The 15,685-nt window shown below is 42.2% G+C and overlaps 1 protein-coding gene across 1 annotated transcript in view; it reads right to left on the bottom strand.

Moving 5' to 3' along the window:
• Positions 1–9,138, bottom strand: part of Pdpr (pyruvate dehydrogenase phosphatase regulatory subunit) — a 38,311-nt gene extending 29,173 nt beyond the window's left edge. The window contains exons 1-2 of the mRNA XM_031341450.1: positions 8,843–9,138; positions 6,381–6,514 (exon numbers count right to left, since the gene is read on the bottom strand). Of these exons, the coding sequence (XP_031197310.1) occupies positions 6,381–6,514; positions 8,843–9,066 (358 nt within the window). The 5' untranslated portion in view covers positions 9,067–9,138. The remainder of the gene's footprint in view (positions 1–6,380; positions 6,515–8,842) is intronic.
• Between the last annotated feature and the right edge of the window lie 6,547 nt (positions 9,139–15,685).

Raw genomic sequence — 15,685 nt, 5'->3', positions numbered from 1 at the left:
GTCTATAAAAAAAAGCATTCAAAATGATAATGAAAGCTACTGACTGAAAGTCTTGCTAGGGCAAGAGCTCATCCCTTTCTTCATTCATTTTAATATGAGTTGTGGTGAGAATGCATTCCTTAGTGAAAGCTATTCATAATATTGCTTACTAGAGAGTCAGTCAGATTCCTACACCTTCTCCAGTACAAACTGTTCCCTAAACACAGGCAAATGAACCTTCTTAGAACATTCAGTCTTGAGTAAGCCGGTGAATGACTGGAAGATTCTCATGTCCTGCAGAGGCAGTAATGTCTGGACAACTTATTCATCTTCCCTATATCTTGGCTCCCTAGCCTTTCTATAGCTGGAAGTTTCCTGGAATTAAGTAATTTAATAAGTTTTGATTCCTCCTGGGTGGGAAGGTTTTTCTGAAACCAAGATGCAATGCTATCTCTAGTTTACCTTCTTTCATATTGATTTTTTTCCTTTAAAAAGAAAATTTTTATAGCCAGACCTGATAGCACATGCCTTTAATCCCAGCACCTGGTAGGCAGACAGATCTCTGTGAGTTCAAGGCCAGTAGGATCTACATAGCAAGTTCAAGTCTAGCCAAAACTACATAGTGAGACTCTATCTCAAAAAATGTATTACTTGTGCCAGGCGTGGTGGCGCATGCCTTTAATCCCAGTACTTGGGAGGCAGAGGCAGGCGGATTTCTGAGTTCAAGGCCAGCCTGGTCTACAGAGTGAGTTCCAGGACAGCCAGGGCTATACAGAGAAACTCTGACTCGAAAAACCAAAAAAAAAATGTATTACTGCCAGGCAGTGGTGGTACACAGTTTTATGTGAGTACGCTGTTGCTCTCTTCAGACACACCAGAAGAGGGCATCAGATCCTATTACAGATGGTTGTGAACTACCATGTGGTTGTTGGGAGTTGAACTCAGGATCTCTGAAAGAGCAATCAGTACTCCTAATCGCTGAGCCACCTCTCCAGTCCTACATATGATTTTTAAAGCCAAAACTATAGAAAGAAAGACTTAGACTACCCTTCCTGATCACAGCTGTTATATACTTTTTCCCACCTACCAATCTCAGTAGCTTTATTTTTCTGTATTTCCACTTTGCAAAAAATCAGCAGATAGTAGCTTTAAATATATTTATTTGAGGCTAGAGAGCTAGCTGCAGTTAAGGGCATATACTTCTCTTCCAAAAAATCTGAGTTCAATTCCTAGCACCTACATCAGGTAGCTCATAACTTCCTATAATTCCAGCTCCAGGGAGATCCAACTTCTCTGGCCCCTATGAGCACCTGTACTCATGTATACATACCCACAAACACATGATTTTTAAAAATAAAGGTAAGCTGTTGCCGGGCGGTGGTAGCGCAGGCTTTTAATCCCAGCGCTTGGGAGGCAGAGGCAGGTGGATTTCTGAGTTCAAGGCCAGCCTGGTCTGCAGAGTGAGTTCCAGGACAGCCAGGACAACACAGAGAAACAGTGTCTTGAAAAACAAAAACAAAAACAAAAAAAACCAAACACACAAAAAAGTAAAATTAGTAATTAATTTAGTAATTTATTTATGTATTTATTTATTGTGGATACACTCATGCCATAGCCTACACACAGAGCTCTGAAGACAGCTTGGGAAGAGCTGATTCTCTCCTACCATGCAGGACCCAGGAATTAGAGTCAGATGGACAGAGTTGGTGCTTGTTAAAACTGTTAAACTGTTAAAACAGTAAAAACTGTTACTTTCCATTTATATTTTCTACATTTTTAGGAATCAAACTTAGACCTCCACATATACCAGGCAAAGACTCTAGGACTCACTGATCTACATCCTCAGCCCCCAGAAAAGCTATCAGCTTTTAGTCCTATTGTTCCACTTACTTGAAAAAATTCTATCACATGTCAATGTTAGAACTATGGTTGTGATGGCACACATCTCTAATCCCAGAACTTGGAAGGAGGCGGCAAGAGGATTAGGAATACAAGGTCATATTCTTCTCATTATATTTAGATTATACATGTGTCTTCAACTTTAATAAAAAAAAAAAAAAACAGAAAGAGCTGGCAAGATGCTTCAGTGGTTGTAGAAGTTCCCGTCATAGAAGCCTGGTAACCTTAATTAAATCCCTAGAGCCCAAAAAAGGTTGGATTACCTGGCTATCATCTACAATTCCAGGATTTCTATGGCAAGATGGGAGGTGAAGATAGAAGAACTTCTCAGTGCTGGTGAGTGAGCTAATCTGGAATGGCACAAACAAGACACCCTGCCTCAACAAAGTGCAAGTAGAGAACCTACCCTTGAGAGCTTCCTCTGACCTCTGCATACATACAGAAGAGGAAAAGTGTGCCTTGTGCATACTGGGAAATTATAGCTTACCTCTTCAATGGAATGGTACTCTCCCTGGAATGCCAGGAATGATGTGGTTTTACAACCTGGTGATTCTTTGCTGACTGAGGAGACAGGCTCTGCCCTTATCTCCCAGAATTTATGTTTTTACTTAGCCCAGACCTTTTCCCCAAAATCTTGAGCACCACTTTTAGACTATAAGCCCACTGTTCTAAGTGATGTCACTGGTGCTGTACAGCAGCCTAAGTGACTTCTATATCTTAGGACCCAGACAATCCTGACACCCATGGGCGTATGTATACCTCACTCAAGACCCCTAGACCCTAAATCATGGCACTATCTCTGAGTCAACGGTACCCATTCTTATGAAAAAAAGGGTACTAGATGTACTTTGTAAAGAATCTCAGTGTAAACATATCTAAAATTGTGAACTTAGGACTGAGTTGTTATCTAAAGACTTTTTTCCAAAACTGTTCTGTGCTTAAATATAGTTAAAGTGCAATAATCTGGGCCAGACTCTAGAAGTCTTTTTTTGTTTGTTTGTTTTCCAAAACAGGGTTTCTTTGCATAGCCCTGGCTGTCCTGGAACTCACTCTGTAGACCAGGCTGCCTCAAACTCAGAAATCCTCCTGCCTCTGCCTCCCAAGTGCTGGGATTAAAGGCATGCGCCACCACTGCTTGGCCAGACTCTAGAAGCCTTGAGCTGAGTTTTATTCTTATCTTTTTTTATTTATTTTATGTGTATGAGTACACTGTAGCTGTACAGGTGGCTGTGAGCCATCATGTGTTGCTGCTCTCCAGCCCCGCTTGCTACAGCGTAATTCACTGTAGCTGTCTTCAGACACACCAGAAGAGTGCGTCAGATCTCTTTACGGATGGTTGTGAGCTACCATGTGGTTGCTGGGATCCGAACTCAGGACCTTAGGAAGAACAGTCAGTGCTCTTACCCGCTGAGCCATCTCACCAGCCCCTATTCTTATCTATTTGTGGATCTTTTTTTCTGCCTATGGTGAAGATGGAAGGGAATCACCACACATACACACATCCATATCACACACACAAATAATAGAAAAAATAAAAAAAACAGCAACAAGTACCAAGGTAGCTTACACATATAAACTGCTCTCTGCCTTTTTAAACTATATTACAGGGCTGGAGAGGTAGCTCAGAGGTTAAGAGCACTGTTTGCTCTTACAGAGATCCTGAGTTCAATTCCCAGCAAGCACATGATGGCTCACAACTATCTTCAATGGGATCTGATGCCCTCTTCTGGCTTGCAGGCATAAATGCAGGCAGAACACTTTATAATAAATAAATCTTGAAAACAAAAAACAAACAAACAAACAAAACATATTACATTTTTATTTAATTTTTTGACAGAGGGAGCTTATGTGTGCCACAGTACTTGTGTGGAGGTCACAGGACAACTGGTAGGGCTCAATTCTCTCTTTCCACCATGTAGGGTCCTAGGTACTGAACCCAGGTTCTCAGGCTTGGCAGCAAACATTTCTACCCTCTGAGCCATTTCACCAACCCATGTACACTGTTTAACAGAGAATCTCAGCCCAGTGTGGTGATTTGCACCTTTAGTCCTGGCACTCAGAGGCAGGTGGATATCTGAGTTCAAGGTCAGCCAGGTCTATAAAGCAAGTCCAGGGAGATCATGATCTACACAGAGAAATGCTAGCTCAAAAACAAACAAACAAAAAACCCAGAATCTCTTCCCCGCTGAAGTTCCCAAGCTTCCTTTCACTCCAACACTGGTCCATTCCAGTGAAAATAACAAGTTAAAGCAATACCCTACACTCCCTGCCTAACTCTTCACTACTCCCCATCTCTTTGCTACCTCACAAGCATAAAAGACAAGTCAATAAGGGGTTCTAGGCTATGACCTAGAACTAACCCTAGGCTAATTAATCTTATCAAAACCAAAGCCTATGCTCATAATTCTGCTGAGATCTAACCAGCTGAATAACACAAAGCTCAACAAAACACGAGTAACTCATGCAGTAGATTTGTGGTCAGTGCTCCACCTTGGGCCCACTCTATAGACCCATATCTGACTCACTCTCTGGCTAATATCTGACTCAAGCACTGTATGTTGCCATCAGATTCAGTCCAATCAAAATGGAGAGTCTCAGCCGGGCAGTGGTGGTACACGCCTTTAATTGCAACGCTTGGGAGGCAGAGGCAGGCGGATTTCTGAGTTCGAGGCCAGCCTGGTCTACAGAGTGAGTTCCAGGACAGCCAGGGCTACACAGAGAAACCCTGTCTCGAAAAAAAACAAAAAATAAAATAAAATAAAATAAAATGGAGAGTCTCTCAACTTGTCCTGCACAAAGCAAACATCTTTCCATAAAAACTGGGATCTGACACTCTCTTCTGGCCTCTGAGGGTGCATATATACATACAAACATATAGACATAAAAATAAACCTAAAAAAAAGAAAAATTATAGCTGGGCAGTGGTGGCGCAAACCTTTAACCCCAGCACTGAAGAGGGAGAGGCAGGCAGATCCTGTGAGTTCAAGGCCAGCCTGATCTATAGAGCAAGTTCCAAGGACAGCTGTTATACAGAGAAACCCTGTCTCTTGAAAAAGAAAGAAAGAAAGAAAAAGAAAAAAAAAATAATTTCAATTAGAACAACAACAACAAAAAAAAACCAAGGACAATGTTGTGGAACTACTTTTACTAAGTTCATTTCAGAACCTTAGGTGACCAAGTTCAGTTACCCTACATGGACTCTGGTGATGATCCCACAGGGCAGGACTAGGAGAAGCAAACAAAAGAAGCCAGAAACCTATCCAGAAAACCAAGCTGTGCTCAGTCTCTGAATAACCCATCAATTTTGTACCAACTAATAGTCCCTCTTCTTGTTTTGTCATCAAATGGGATCATACTGTTTATTAGCATTCCTGTCCTTCAAACAGTTCTTTTGAGGCTTGCCCCCTACATAGCTGTACCCATTTTGTTCCATGCCTGCCAGTTATTTCATACTGTTGCTGTAATATGCCTGCCAGTCAAGACAGAAAAATCACTTGACTCAAAACAGGGTCTGACTATATACCACTGTTATGTTCTGTATATTATGAGGTTTACTGATCTTAAATTCCACAACCATAAGCTTCACACGGGACCCATCAAATTAAAGGTCAATATAAAATGTTATGTCTTAAAATGGCTTGAGTCAGGGCTGACCACCAGGCAGCACTTCCAGAAGCTCCGTGTGGGCTTTGCAGTTTTAGCCTTTATAAGCTGGCTCTGAGAAATGTCCATCTTCAGCTTTCAGCTCTCAAGCCTGAGCTGTTGCCCTGGCTGATCAGTCTTGGGTTGTGTCTTGGGGTATGCATTCAATAAACCATCTCTGTTTAACTGAGATCAGTGTTTGTGTGGGACCCAAACAGTTCAGACAGTCTCCCCACATTCCCCTGGTGGTCTCACCAGTTCCAGTACTATTACAGAGTTATTTAATTTATAACTCTACGTTTTCTTTCCCCTAACTACACAGATAATGTATTTCTACACTTCATAATATTAACTGGTAGAGTTCTATGAGCTGAGCTATGATTTAACTACTAAGCACCTGAATATATGCTCTCTCCTTCTCTTTAAGAGCTAAGTGCTTCCATTTACTATACTTGACCTGGGATTACTGACTGCAATCTCTTCATTCTGTACGTAAAGAAGAAGAAAACAAGCTACATGCCCTGCTGAAAGGAACACGTTGGCTTGAGGCAAATTCTCCAACACAAGTTTGTTTGGTTTTAGATTTATTTCTTTTATATATGTGCGTACATAATATCTTCAGACACACCAGAAGAGGGTATTAGATCCCATTACATATGGTTGTGAGCCACCATGTGGTTGCTGGGAATTGAACTCAGGTCCTCTAGAAGAGCAGCCAGTGCTCTTAACCACTGAGCCATCACTCCAGCCCTCTCCAACACAAGTCTTAATCATCAAATCAGACAGAGTACAGGACCAGAGACAGTAACTACTAAGGGTTTAGAGACAGAAGACCAATAAACAGCAGATTACCTGCTTACCTGTTTGGATCCCCGTTTCTTGTTCTAACTGATGGTAGAGTTTGTTTGAATAGTCAGCCATCTTCTGTTCAATGCTTGAATGCCTAGCAGTGCTTAGGATGCCGGCACAGAACCTCGTTGAGCCAGCAGCCAGCCTGCAGCATAAGTACAAAATACTGTTAGATCTACTTGTATCTACGGATCTAAGTTCAGGTTCCAGAACTAGAGAAGTCTCAGCAGATTAACAGCAGTGGTTGTTCTTACAAAAGAGCCAGGTTTAATTCCCAGCAACCACACATTGGCTCACTACTGTGGCTCACAATCATCTATAACCCCAGCCAGGTAAGGAACCATCTGCCTTTAATCTTGACACTCTGGAGGCAGAGGCAAGTAGATCTCTGAGTTCCAGGCCAGCCTGAACAACAGAGTGACACTGTCTCAGCAGTTAGGACTTCAGTTTGATTCCTAACACCTACACAGTTGTTCAGAGCCATCTGTAACTCTAGTTGCAGTAGGCTGTCCAACACACCCTCTTCTGGTCTACAGGTACCAGGCATGTATGTGCTATATACAGATATACATGTAGGCAAAATAGCCATACTCATAAAAATAAACAAAAAACAAAGGCCTGGGGGGCTGGTGAGATGGCTCAGTGGGTAAGAGCACTGATTGCTCTTCCGAAGGTCCTGAGTTCAAATCCCAAACACATGGTGGCTCATAACCACCCATAATGAGATCTGACGCCCTCTTTTTGTGCGTCTGAACTCAGCTACAGTGTATTTATGTATAATTAATAAAAAAATTAAAAAAAAACAACAAAAAACCAAAGGCCTTAGGAGATGGCTCAGTAGTTAAGTGAACTTGCTGATCTTTTAAAGCAACTGAGTTTAGTTCCCAGCACTCACTCGATAGCTTACAACTACCTAGTTTTTTTGTTTTTTGTTTTGTTTTGTTTTGTTTTATTAGATATTGTCTTTAGCCAGGCAATGGTGGTACACGCCTTTAATCCCAGCACTTGGGAGGCAGAGGCAGGCGGATTTCTGAGTTCGAGGCCAGCCTGGTCTACAGAGGGAGTTCCAGGACAGTCAGGGCTATACAGAGAAACCCTGTCTTGGGGGGAAAAAAAAAGATATTTTCTTTATTTACATTTCAAATGTTCTCCCCTTTCCTGGTTTCCCCTCCAAAAAATTCCCTATTCCCTCCCTCCCCCTGCCCCCTACAACTACCTGTTAACTCCTGCTTATTTGACTCCTCTGGCACCTGTATACCTGTACACGTATGTACATATGTGTACCACACACACAATTAAAGAAGAAAAATCCTGGGCTGGAGAGATGGCTCAGAGGTTAAGAGCACTGGTTGCTGTTCTTCCAGAGGTCCTGAGATCAATTCCTAGCAACCATATGGTGGCTCAGAACCGTCTGCAATGGGATCCTATGCCCTCTTCTGGTGTGTCTGAAGACAGCTACAGTGTGCTCATATATGTAAAATAAATCAATCTAAAAAAAAAAAAAAACTCCTTACCCATCCCCCCAAAACAAAGGTAGATGAGAAAATCATATACATACACCCCCCCACATACAGAGTCTTTTAAAAAATTTTTAATTATTTATGTGCATTGGTATTTTGTCAGCATGTATGTTTATGTATCTGTGTAAAGGTGTCATATCTTAGACTTACAGACAGCCGTGACTGTCATGATAATTTTTTAAAGTTTATTTATTTTTATATATATGAGTCTTTTTTCTACACATATCTGCATACCACATGTGTGTTTCATGACTAGAGACCACAAGAGGGTATCAGATCCGCTGGATCCGGAGTTACAGATGGCTATGACCTGTCATATGGGTGCGAGGAACCAAAACGGGATCCTCTGGAAGAGTAGCCAGCGCTCTTAGCTGCTGGGCAGCCTCTTAAGCCTCGTAACTCTAAAACTACACTGAATCAAACGAAAATTAGTAAAAGAAAATGGACAGGGGCTGGAGAGATGGCTCAGCTGTTAAGAGAACCAACAGCTCTTCCAAAGGTCCTGAGTTCAAATCCCAGCAACCACATGGTGACTCACAACCATCCATAATGAGATCTGACTCCCTCTTCTGGTGTGTCTGAAGACAGCTACAGTGTACTTACATGTAATAAATAAATAAATAAATAAATAGAAAGGAAATGGACGGGATGTAACCACTTTGTTCAGCTCACAACCTCAGGACACAGCTATGCTGTGTGACAAGGAAGATGAGCTGAGGTGTGACTTCTTGTCCTTTTAAGACACTGTTGAAATTTGCCATCTCTCTACAATGCAGAAAACATGAGTGCTAGAACATGGCTAAACACAGTGCAGATTTCACCTTGGGTCTTTTCACACTAGTGAGCAACATTTATATTAGCTATGGGGTTGACATTATGGAAAAGACAGGGAGTGGCGAAGCCCTGTACTAGTCTTGCAGCTAAACCCCAAGGCAAGTCAATTTGATCCTTACCTGCCCTGCTCCAAAAGGACAATATCTTGCCATCCCATTTTGGAGAGGTGATAGGCCACAGATGTACCCATGATTCCACCCCCACAGATGACCACCTGGGCCTGGGCAGGCAGAGCAATAGAATGTGCCTCGGCAGCTGACATGCTGCTTCTTGCTGATGACCAGGTCTGCCATCCCGGGCTTGTTCTTTGTCTTTGGACAATAGACAGCAACCGGTAAAGCATCACCACATGGAAGATTTGTTTTCACTCAGCTGAGAAGATCCAAAGAATACAAGCTAGAAAGAAAAAAAAATTAATTCCATGTAAGTCAGTTGTCAGAACTAATGAGAAAAAGATTTAACAAAGAACAATAGCCCTTCGTTTGACATATATTGGAAGACCTGTTTCAAATTCTGCTAAAAAAATTAGTAATAATAAAGCCAGGCATGGTGGCATATGCCTTTAATCCAAGCACCCTGGAGGTAGAAGTAGGCAGATCTCTGTGAATTCACAGCCAGCCTGGTCTACAGAAAGTCCAGGATAGCCAGGACTACAAAGAATCACTGTTGCCGGGCAGTGGTGGTGCACACTTTTAATCTCAGCACTTGGGAGGCAGAGGCAGGTGGATTTCTGAGTTCGAGGCCCGCCTGGTCTACAGAGTAAGTTCCAGGACAGCCAGAGTTATACAGAGAAACCCTGTCTCGAGAAAAAAAAAAAGGTCACTGTCTCAAACATACACACACAGACACACAGACACACACACACACACACACACACACACACACACACACACACACAAATGCAAACAAAAATACAGGCACAAAGAAATCTAAACTGGGTCTAGCAATACAAGCCAAGAAACCTAGCACTTGAGAAATGGAGACAGGAGAATCCCCAGTTCAAGGTCATCCTCAGCTACACTAGGATTTTCAGGTCAGTTGGAGATCTTGTCTAAAGATAGATACTGACAAACAGAGAGACATAGAAGAAAGAATAAGAACCGGTGAGATGGCTTAGTATGTGAAGGCACTTTGCCACTGAGCCTTATAACCTGAGTAATCCATTAAAAAAAAAAAAAAGGAATAAGGAAGCCCAGTGAGAGAAGGTCAGGAAAGTGAGGCATGGGAATAACACTGGCAGATGGAAAGAAAGCAGCTATATGAATGTCTAGACAGAAGGATTAAGTATATGTAAAGACCCTGAAGTAAGACAAAAGAATCTGATGAGCCCCACCCTCCAAAAAAAGGAAGACAGTGGCTACAGTATAGTGATGGAAGAGAAAATGATTAAGACAAACCTGAGAAAAACAGGCAGAAATCAATTCTATAGTACTTAAATGCTATAATAAACAAACAAACAAAAATCACTAAAGCAAGGGAATCAAGTGATCTTTTATGTTTTTCAAAGGTCAGTCTGGCTCCACAGTGGAGAGTGGATGGTGAATGAAAGAAAAAGATGAGAAAGGAAGATATTCCAGCAGTTCAAGCATACACAATGGCTTAGATTGAACACGGCAGATAAGTCAGAAAAATAAACATATTGTTCTGGAAACAGAAATGACAGAATTCAGCCAGTCATGAAGGTGCACACATGTGATGCCAGCACTCCAGAAGCTGAGGCAGGAAGATCTCAAGTTTAAGGCAGACCTTGGCAACAAAGACAGACTTGTTCAAAACAAAGTAAATGTTCCACTTCTGGTGTGAATAATGCAGCAGAAGAGCCAGGGAAATGCTGGGTACAAGACCTGAAGGAAGAACCCAACCCCAAGAAACTGAATATTTGATCTGGCCTAGCCCAGTAAATAAGAAGTCACTACTGGCTAAAAACAAAAAAGGCAGGGTTTTGACAAAAATCAAACAGGAATACTGTTAAATCTAAAGAAACTAAAGGCTGACCTACTGGCAGACTATGCCAGCATTAAAGAGCTTAAGACACAGGGTGGCAGATATGTGGGAATCAAGGCAACACACTGCCAATAAAGTTGCCACCACCTCCACTACCAGCATCTATACTTAGACTCCCCATTGGTCCATGTTCTCTAAGACCAAAGACATATATACACTTTCAGAGAGGACTCTCAGAACTGCAACCTTGCACGCGTGTGTGCGTGAGTGCGTGCGTGCGTGCGTGCGTGCGTGCGTGTGTGTGTGTGTGTGTGTGTGTGTGTGTGTGTGTGTGTGTATGGGTGTGTGTCCGTGTGTTTTGTCTGCATGTATATCTGTGTACTATATGTATGCATGGCCCCTGAAGTGGTCAGAATAGGGTGTCAGATCCACTAGGACTAGAGTTACAAATGGTTGTGAGCCACCCTGTGGGTGCTGGAAATCAAAGCAAGGCCCTCAATAAGAACAGCTAATACTCTTAACCACTGGCCATCTCTCTAGTGCTCAGAACTACAATCTTGGCAAACAGGGTGTAGAGAGAAATCTCATGCAAGTGGAGACCAATTATCATTTCTGCTTCCTATGAGGCTCTAATGATTCTCAGTCTGCTATGGTGACACACAACTATGACCCAGCACTTGGAAGACTAAAGCAGGATTTTGAATTGCAGAACAGCCTGGGCTCCGTATAACCAAGTCTCAAGACAACCCAAGACAAAAAGAACAACAAAGATACAAACTCCTCTACATGAGCAATTTTCTGAAGTCTCATTTTTGTATAACTGTTTCTATCTATATAACTCAACCTCACCTCAAATTCTCCACTAGGCCCTCTAGGCTACATTTCTAAGTTAAATACATACCCCTTTACTAACATTCTTTCCACCTCCAGTCCCAATGGAAACACAACTCTCACTAGAGAATTATCTTAGCTCTGTTCTACTGTCTGGCCACCTTATTCCATTATCAAGCATTGCCACTTGGTCATGCTTGGAAGAGACCCTTGGGCTGGCTGGTTTTATATCAACTTGACACAAGGCAGTCATTTGGGAAGGGGGGACCTCAAATGAGAAAATACCCCATCAGATTAATCTGTGGGCAAGCCTATATTTATTGGGATTCAGATCCGGGACAAACAACTGAGGTGAATGTTTAACATATCAAAGTGGACGCTCCCAGCATCCCTCAGTTCCTACCCTGTATGCCCTGTCCTCTATATTAACTTTCCAGCCCACTGGCTGGGCTTCCCCTTCCCCAGAGACTCTTTCTTATATAATCCAAACATTTTGGTCTCTTCCCTTTTCTCTCCTTTTCTCTATCCCCCTCTGCATTCTCATACATTCTCATATTCATTCATCCCCTTCCTTCTCCCCCCCCCTCTCTTTCTCTCTCTGCAAGCCCACACACTCTCTCTTTCTCTTTCCCCTTCCTTCTGTCTTCCAATGATGACTTTCCTGGCCTCGATCCTTAGGACCAGGGAACCCACCTACGAGCTGATTCCCAATAAACCTGCCTTTATTCACTCTAATCGACTTAAATTGGCTAATTTTGCTGCTGGAGAAATAACTTATCAATATTTTCCTGATTAGTGATTGGTGTGGTAAGGCCCAGCTGCAGACATTGCCACCATTGAGCAGGTAGTTCTAGGTGTTTAAAGAAAACAGGCTGAACAGCCAGGAATAGTGGTCCACTACTTTAATCCCAGCACTTGAGAGGCAGAAGCAGGTGGATATCTGAGTTCGAGGCTAGCCTGGTCTCCAGAGTGAGTTCCAAGACAGCCAGGGCTACACAGAGAAACCCTGTCTCGAAAAGAAAAAAGACCTCGTCCATGGTTCTCACATCAGTTCCTGCCTTCAACTGCCCTGACTTTTTTGGACAATGGACTTGAAATTCATAAGATGAAATAAACCCTTTCCTCCCCAAGGGTTTGCTATGGTGTTTTATCACAGCAATAGAAACCCTAAGACATCCCTGCTCCTTTGTGACTCGGGTTAGCTGCCTGTACCAACCAGCACTAAGAATCTCTACTCAGGGTTCTGAGCCCACAAAATGCTCTTCTCTCTGCCTTCTACCTCACTGCTTCTTCCCTCACTCAGCAGACAGCCTCTCCCAGCTCATTCCTGAAACCTTCGGTAGGCTGCGTGCACTCTCTACTCTTCCAGTCTCCCTTCTCTGCACCCAGCCCAATGCACTGGCCTCTTTTACACTCTGGAGTCAATGACTCCCTGCCATTTGCCCTTTCTCCTCAGCATGGTAATTCACTCCAGCCCCTCCTAGGTGATCTAATAAAAGAAACAAAAGCTCCCTATCATAATTTTTACTTCAAAAAATTTTAAACTGTACAAATTAATCTTGGCAAAAGGTCAAATACAGAGAGTTCCCATACCACAATCAGTATGCATGGTAATTTCTTAGAATTATATGTCTTCCACCATCCTGCTGTAAGATGTTTCTATGCCCTGCGTATTCAAATGCTGATTTCTGTACACAGAGATCTGGTTACACGCCAGCATTGTCAGGTTAGAACAACTTAGTGAAGTGGAAACTTCTGGTTTCTTTGGAAAGTCAGCTATGTCAAATGATATTTTGCTGGGGCACACAGGCGAAAGGATGTTTTGCTATAGCAGACATGGGAAATGTGATGTTTAGAAGGAATATAAATATGTCTGTGGGAGTATCAAGCATTGGTTCGCTTTGCACTACCTCACTACTCTTCGCTGACATCATGCATTCATTGGCTTGTCTTACATTGCATTACTGAGCTTCATTGTGGTGACTTCATAGAAACTCACAAAAGAACTCTAGTGAGGTTTCTGTGTCTTCTTGCCACTTCCATGGACTTGGGCTGGATGGCGAGCCTCAGGGTTTCTATTGGATCAAACTGCAGTTGCTGATTTGTGTGTGGTGTCTGCAGCTACTGATTCAAGTTTGGTGTTTGCTAGTGGACTGGACTGAGAACAATGAAGACTGGAATTACCCCAAAGAACTATTTTTAAACTGGTCCATTTCCCCTGTATCCTAATAACCTTTCTTTTCCACTACCTCTGGTGGGTGGTAGGCTAGAGTGGAGATTGAAACATTATTAAAGTAGGTTGAAAAAAACATACACCTACATCTTAGAATCTGCCTAGCTATAGTACCTAAAGATTTCAATAAATATAAAAGTCTCTGTGTCATTATTCAGAGCAAGGGCAGGCATAGAAAACCATACTTTTACCCCATCCAAGCCCTAAGTTCCATTTCTCACTTTAATGACTAGACAATGTTCAAGATTTTTGTCCTTTTTTATTTTTAAAAAGAGATTTATTTATTATGTGTAAGTACACTGTAGCTGTCTTCAGACACTCCAAAATAAAGAGTCAGATCTCATTACGGATGGTTGTGAGCCACCATGTGGTTTCTGGGATTTGAACTCAGGACCTTCAGAAGAGCAGTAAGTGCTCTTAACCGCTGAGCCATCACTCCAGCCCCTTGTCCTTGTTCTTCTTTAAGATTTATGTATTTGTTATATGTAAGTACACTGTCATTGTCTTAATGCGCACCAGAAGAGGGCATCCAACCCCATTACAGATTGTTGTAAGCCACTATGGAGTTACTAGGAATTGAACTCAGGAACTCTGGAAGAGCTGTCAGTGCTTTTATTTTTTTGGAGGGGGGGGGGTTAAGGATTTATTTATTTATTTATTTTATTATGAGTACACTATAGCTGTCTTCAGACACACCAGAAGAGGGCATCGGATCCCATTACAATGCTCTTCATTGCTGAGCCATCTCTCCAGCCCTGTCTTTGTTCTTTTTAAGACAAAAATCTCACATATCCTAAACTATGTAACCAAGCACGACCTTGAACTCCTGATCTTCCTACACCCACATCCCCCAGTGCCAAAATTACACTGTGCACCACTACCCTAGTTCTATCACTTTGCTTGCTTTTTGTGTATGGGTGTTTTGCTTAAGCATCTGTCTGTGTACCACATGTATGCACTGCTTGAGGAAGCTAAGAAAGGCCATCAGACTCACTTGGAACTGAAATTACAGACTGTTGTTGATACCATGTGGGTACTGGGAATTTAACCTAAGCACTTTGGAAGAGCAACCAGTGCTCTTAACCATTGAGTCATCTCTACAATCCCCAAAAGAAGTTTTTAAACAAAAATGTATCCTTGAGGATGGAAGTGATGGCACACACCTTATTCTCAGCACTCATGAGGCAAAGGCAAGCAGATCTTTGGACCTCTTTTATTTGAGGCCAGCCTGGTCTACAAAATGAGTTCCAAGATAGTAAGGGCTATGTAGAGAGAAATCCTATCTTAAAAAAAAAAAAAAAAAAAAAAAAATCCTAGCCAGGCAGTGGTAGCACACGCCTTTAATTCCAGCACTTGGGGGGCAAAGGCAGGCAAATTTCTGAGTTCGAGGCCAGCCTGGTCTACAAAGTGAGTTCCAGGACAGCCAGGGCTACACAGAGAAACTGTGTCTCAAAAAGACCAAAAAAAAAAAAAATATTGGGTAAATAAATTTTGTTGAAAGACATAACAAACTATTGCCTGAACTTGAGAATTTGTGTTTCATAGCAGCACTATAAAACAAATTTTTGCTGGGCATGATGGCACCACATCTTTAACCCCCAGATTATATACTAAGACCCTGTCTCAAACAAACAAGACTTTCAAGAACCCATCTTTCACTTGACAGTAAATTATTAAACAGAAAATATCCCTTTGTAACAAGAACAGGACTTTGGTCCTACCACAGCACTGATACCTCTCACCAAAAACACCCAATTTGCTGGTTTTAGAGGACATCTCTCACATACCACACCACTAAGACCACAGACCACTCCTTCCTACTTGAACACAGCTTTCTGGTTTTACCTCTATAGTTCCTGGGTCACAGCTTTTTGCTAGAGCCTGTTTTCTACCCTGAGCCATCTTTCTCCAGGGTGATTTTAGGGTCATCATGATGCGTAGCCTGACGCAAGAA

The sequence above is a fragment of the Mastomys coucha genome, unplaced genomic scaffold (genome assembly GCF_008632895.1).
Source record: "Mastomys coucha isolate ucsf_1 unplaced genomic scaffold, UCSF_Mcou_1 pScaffold22, whole genome shotgun sequence".
In the NCBI taxonomy this organism is placed as follows: domain Eukaryota; kingdom Metazoa; phylum Chordata; class Mammalia; order Rodentia; family Muridae; genus Mastomys; species Mastomys coucha.
This window is presented reverse-complemented; position numbering and strand designations above follow the sequence as displayed.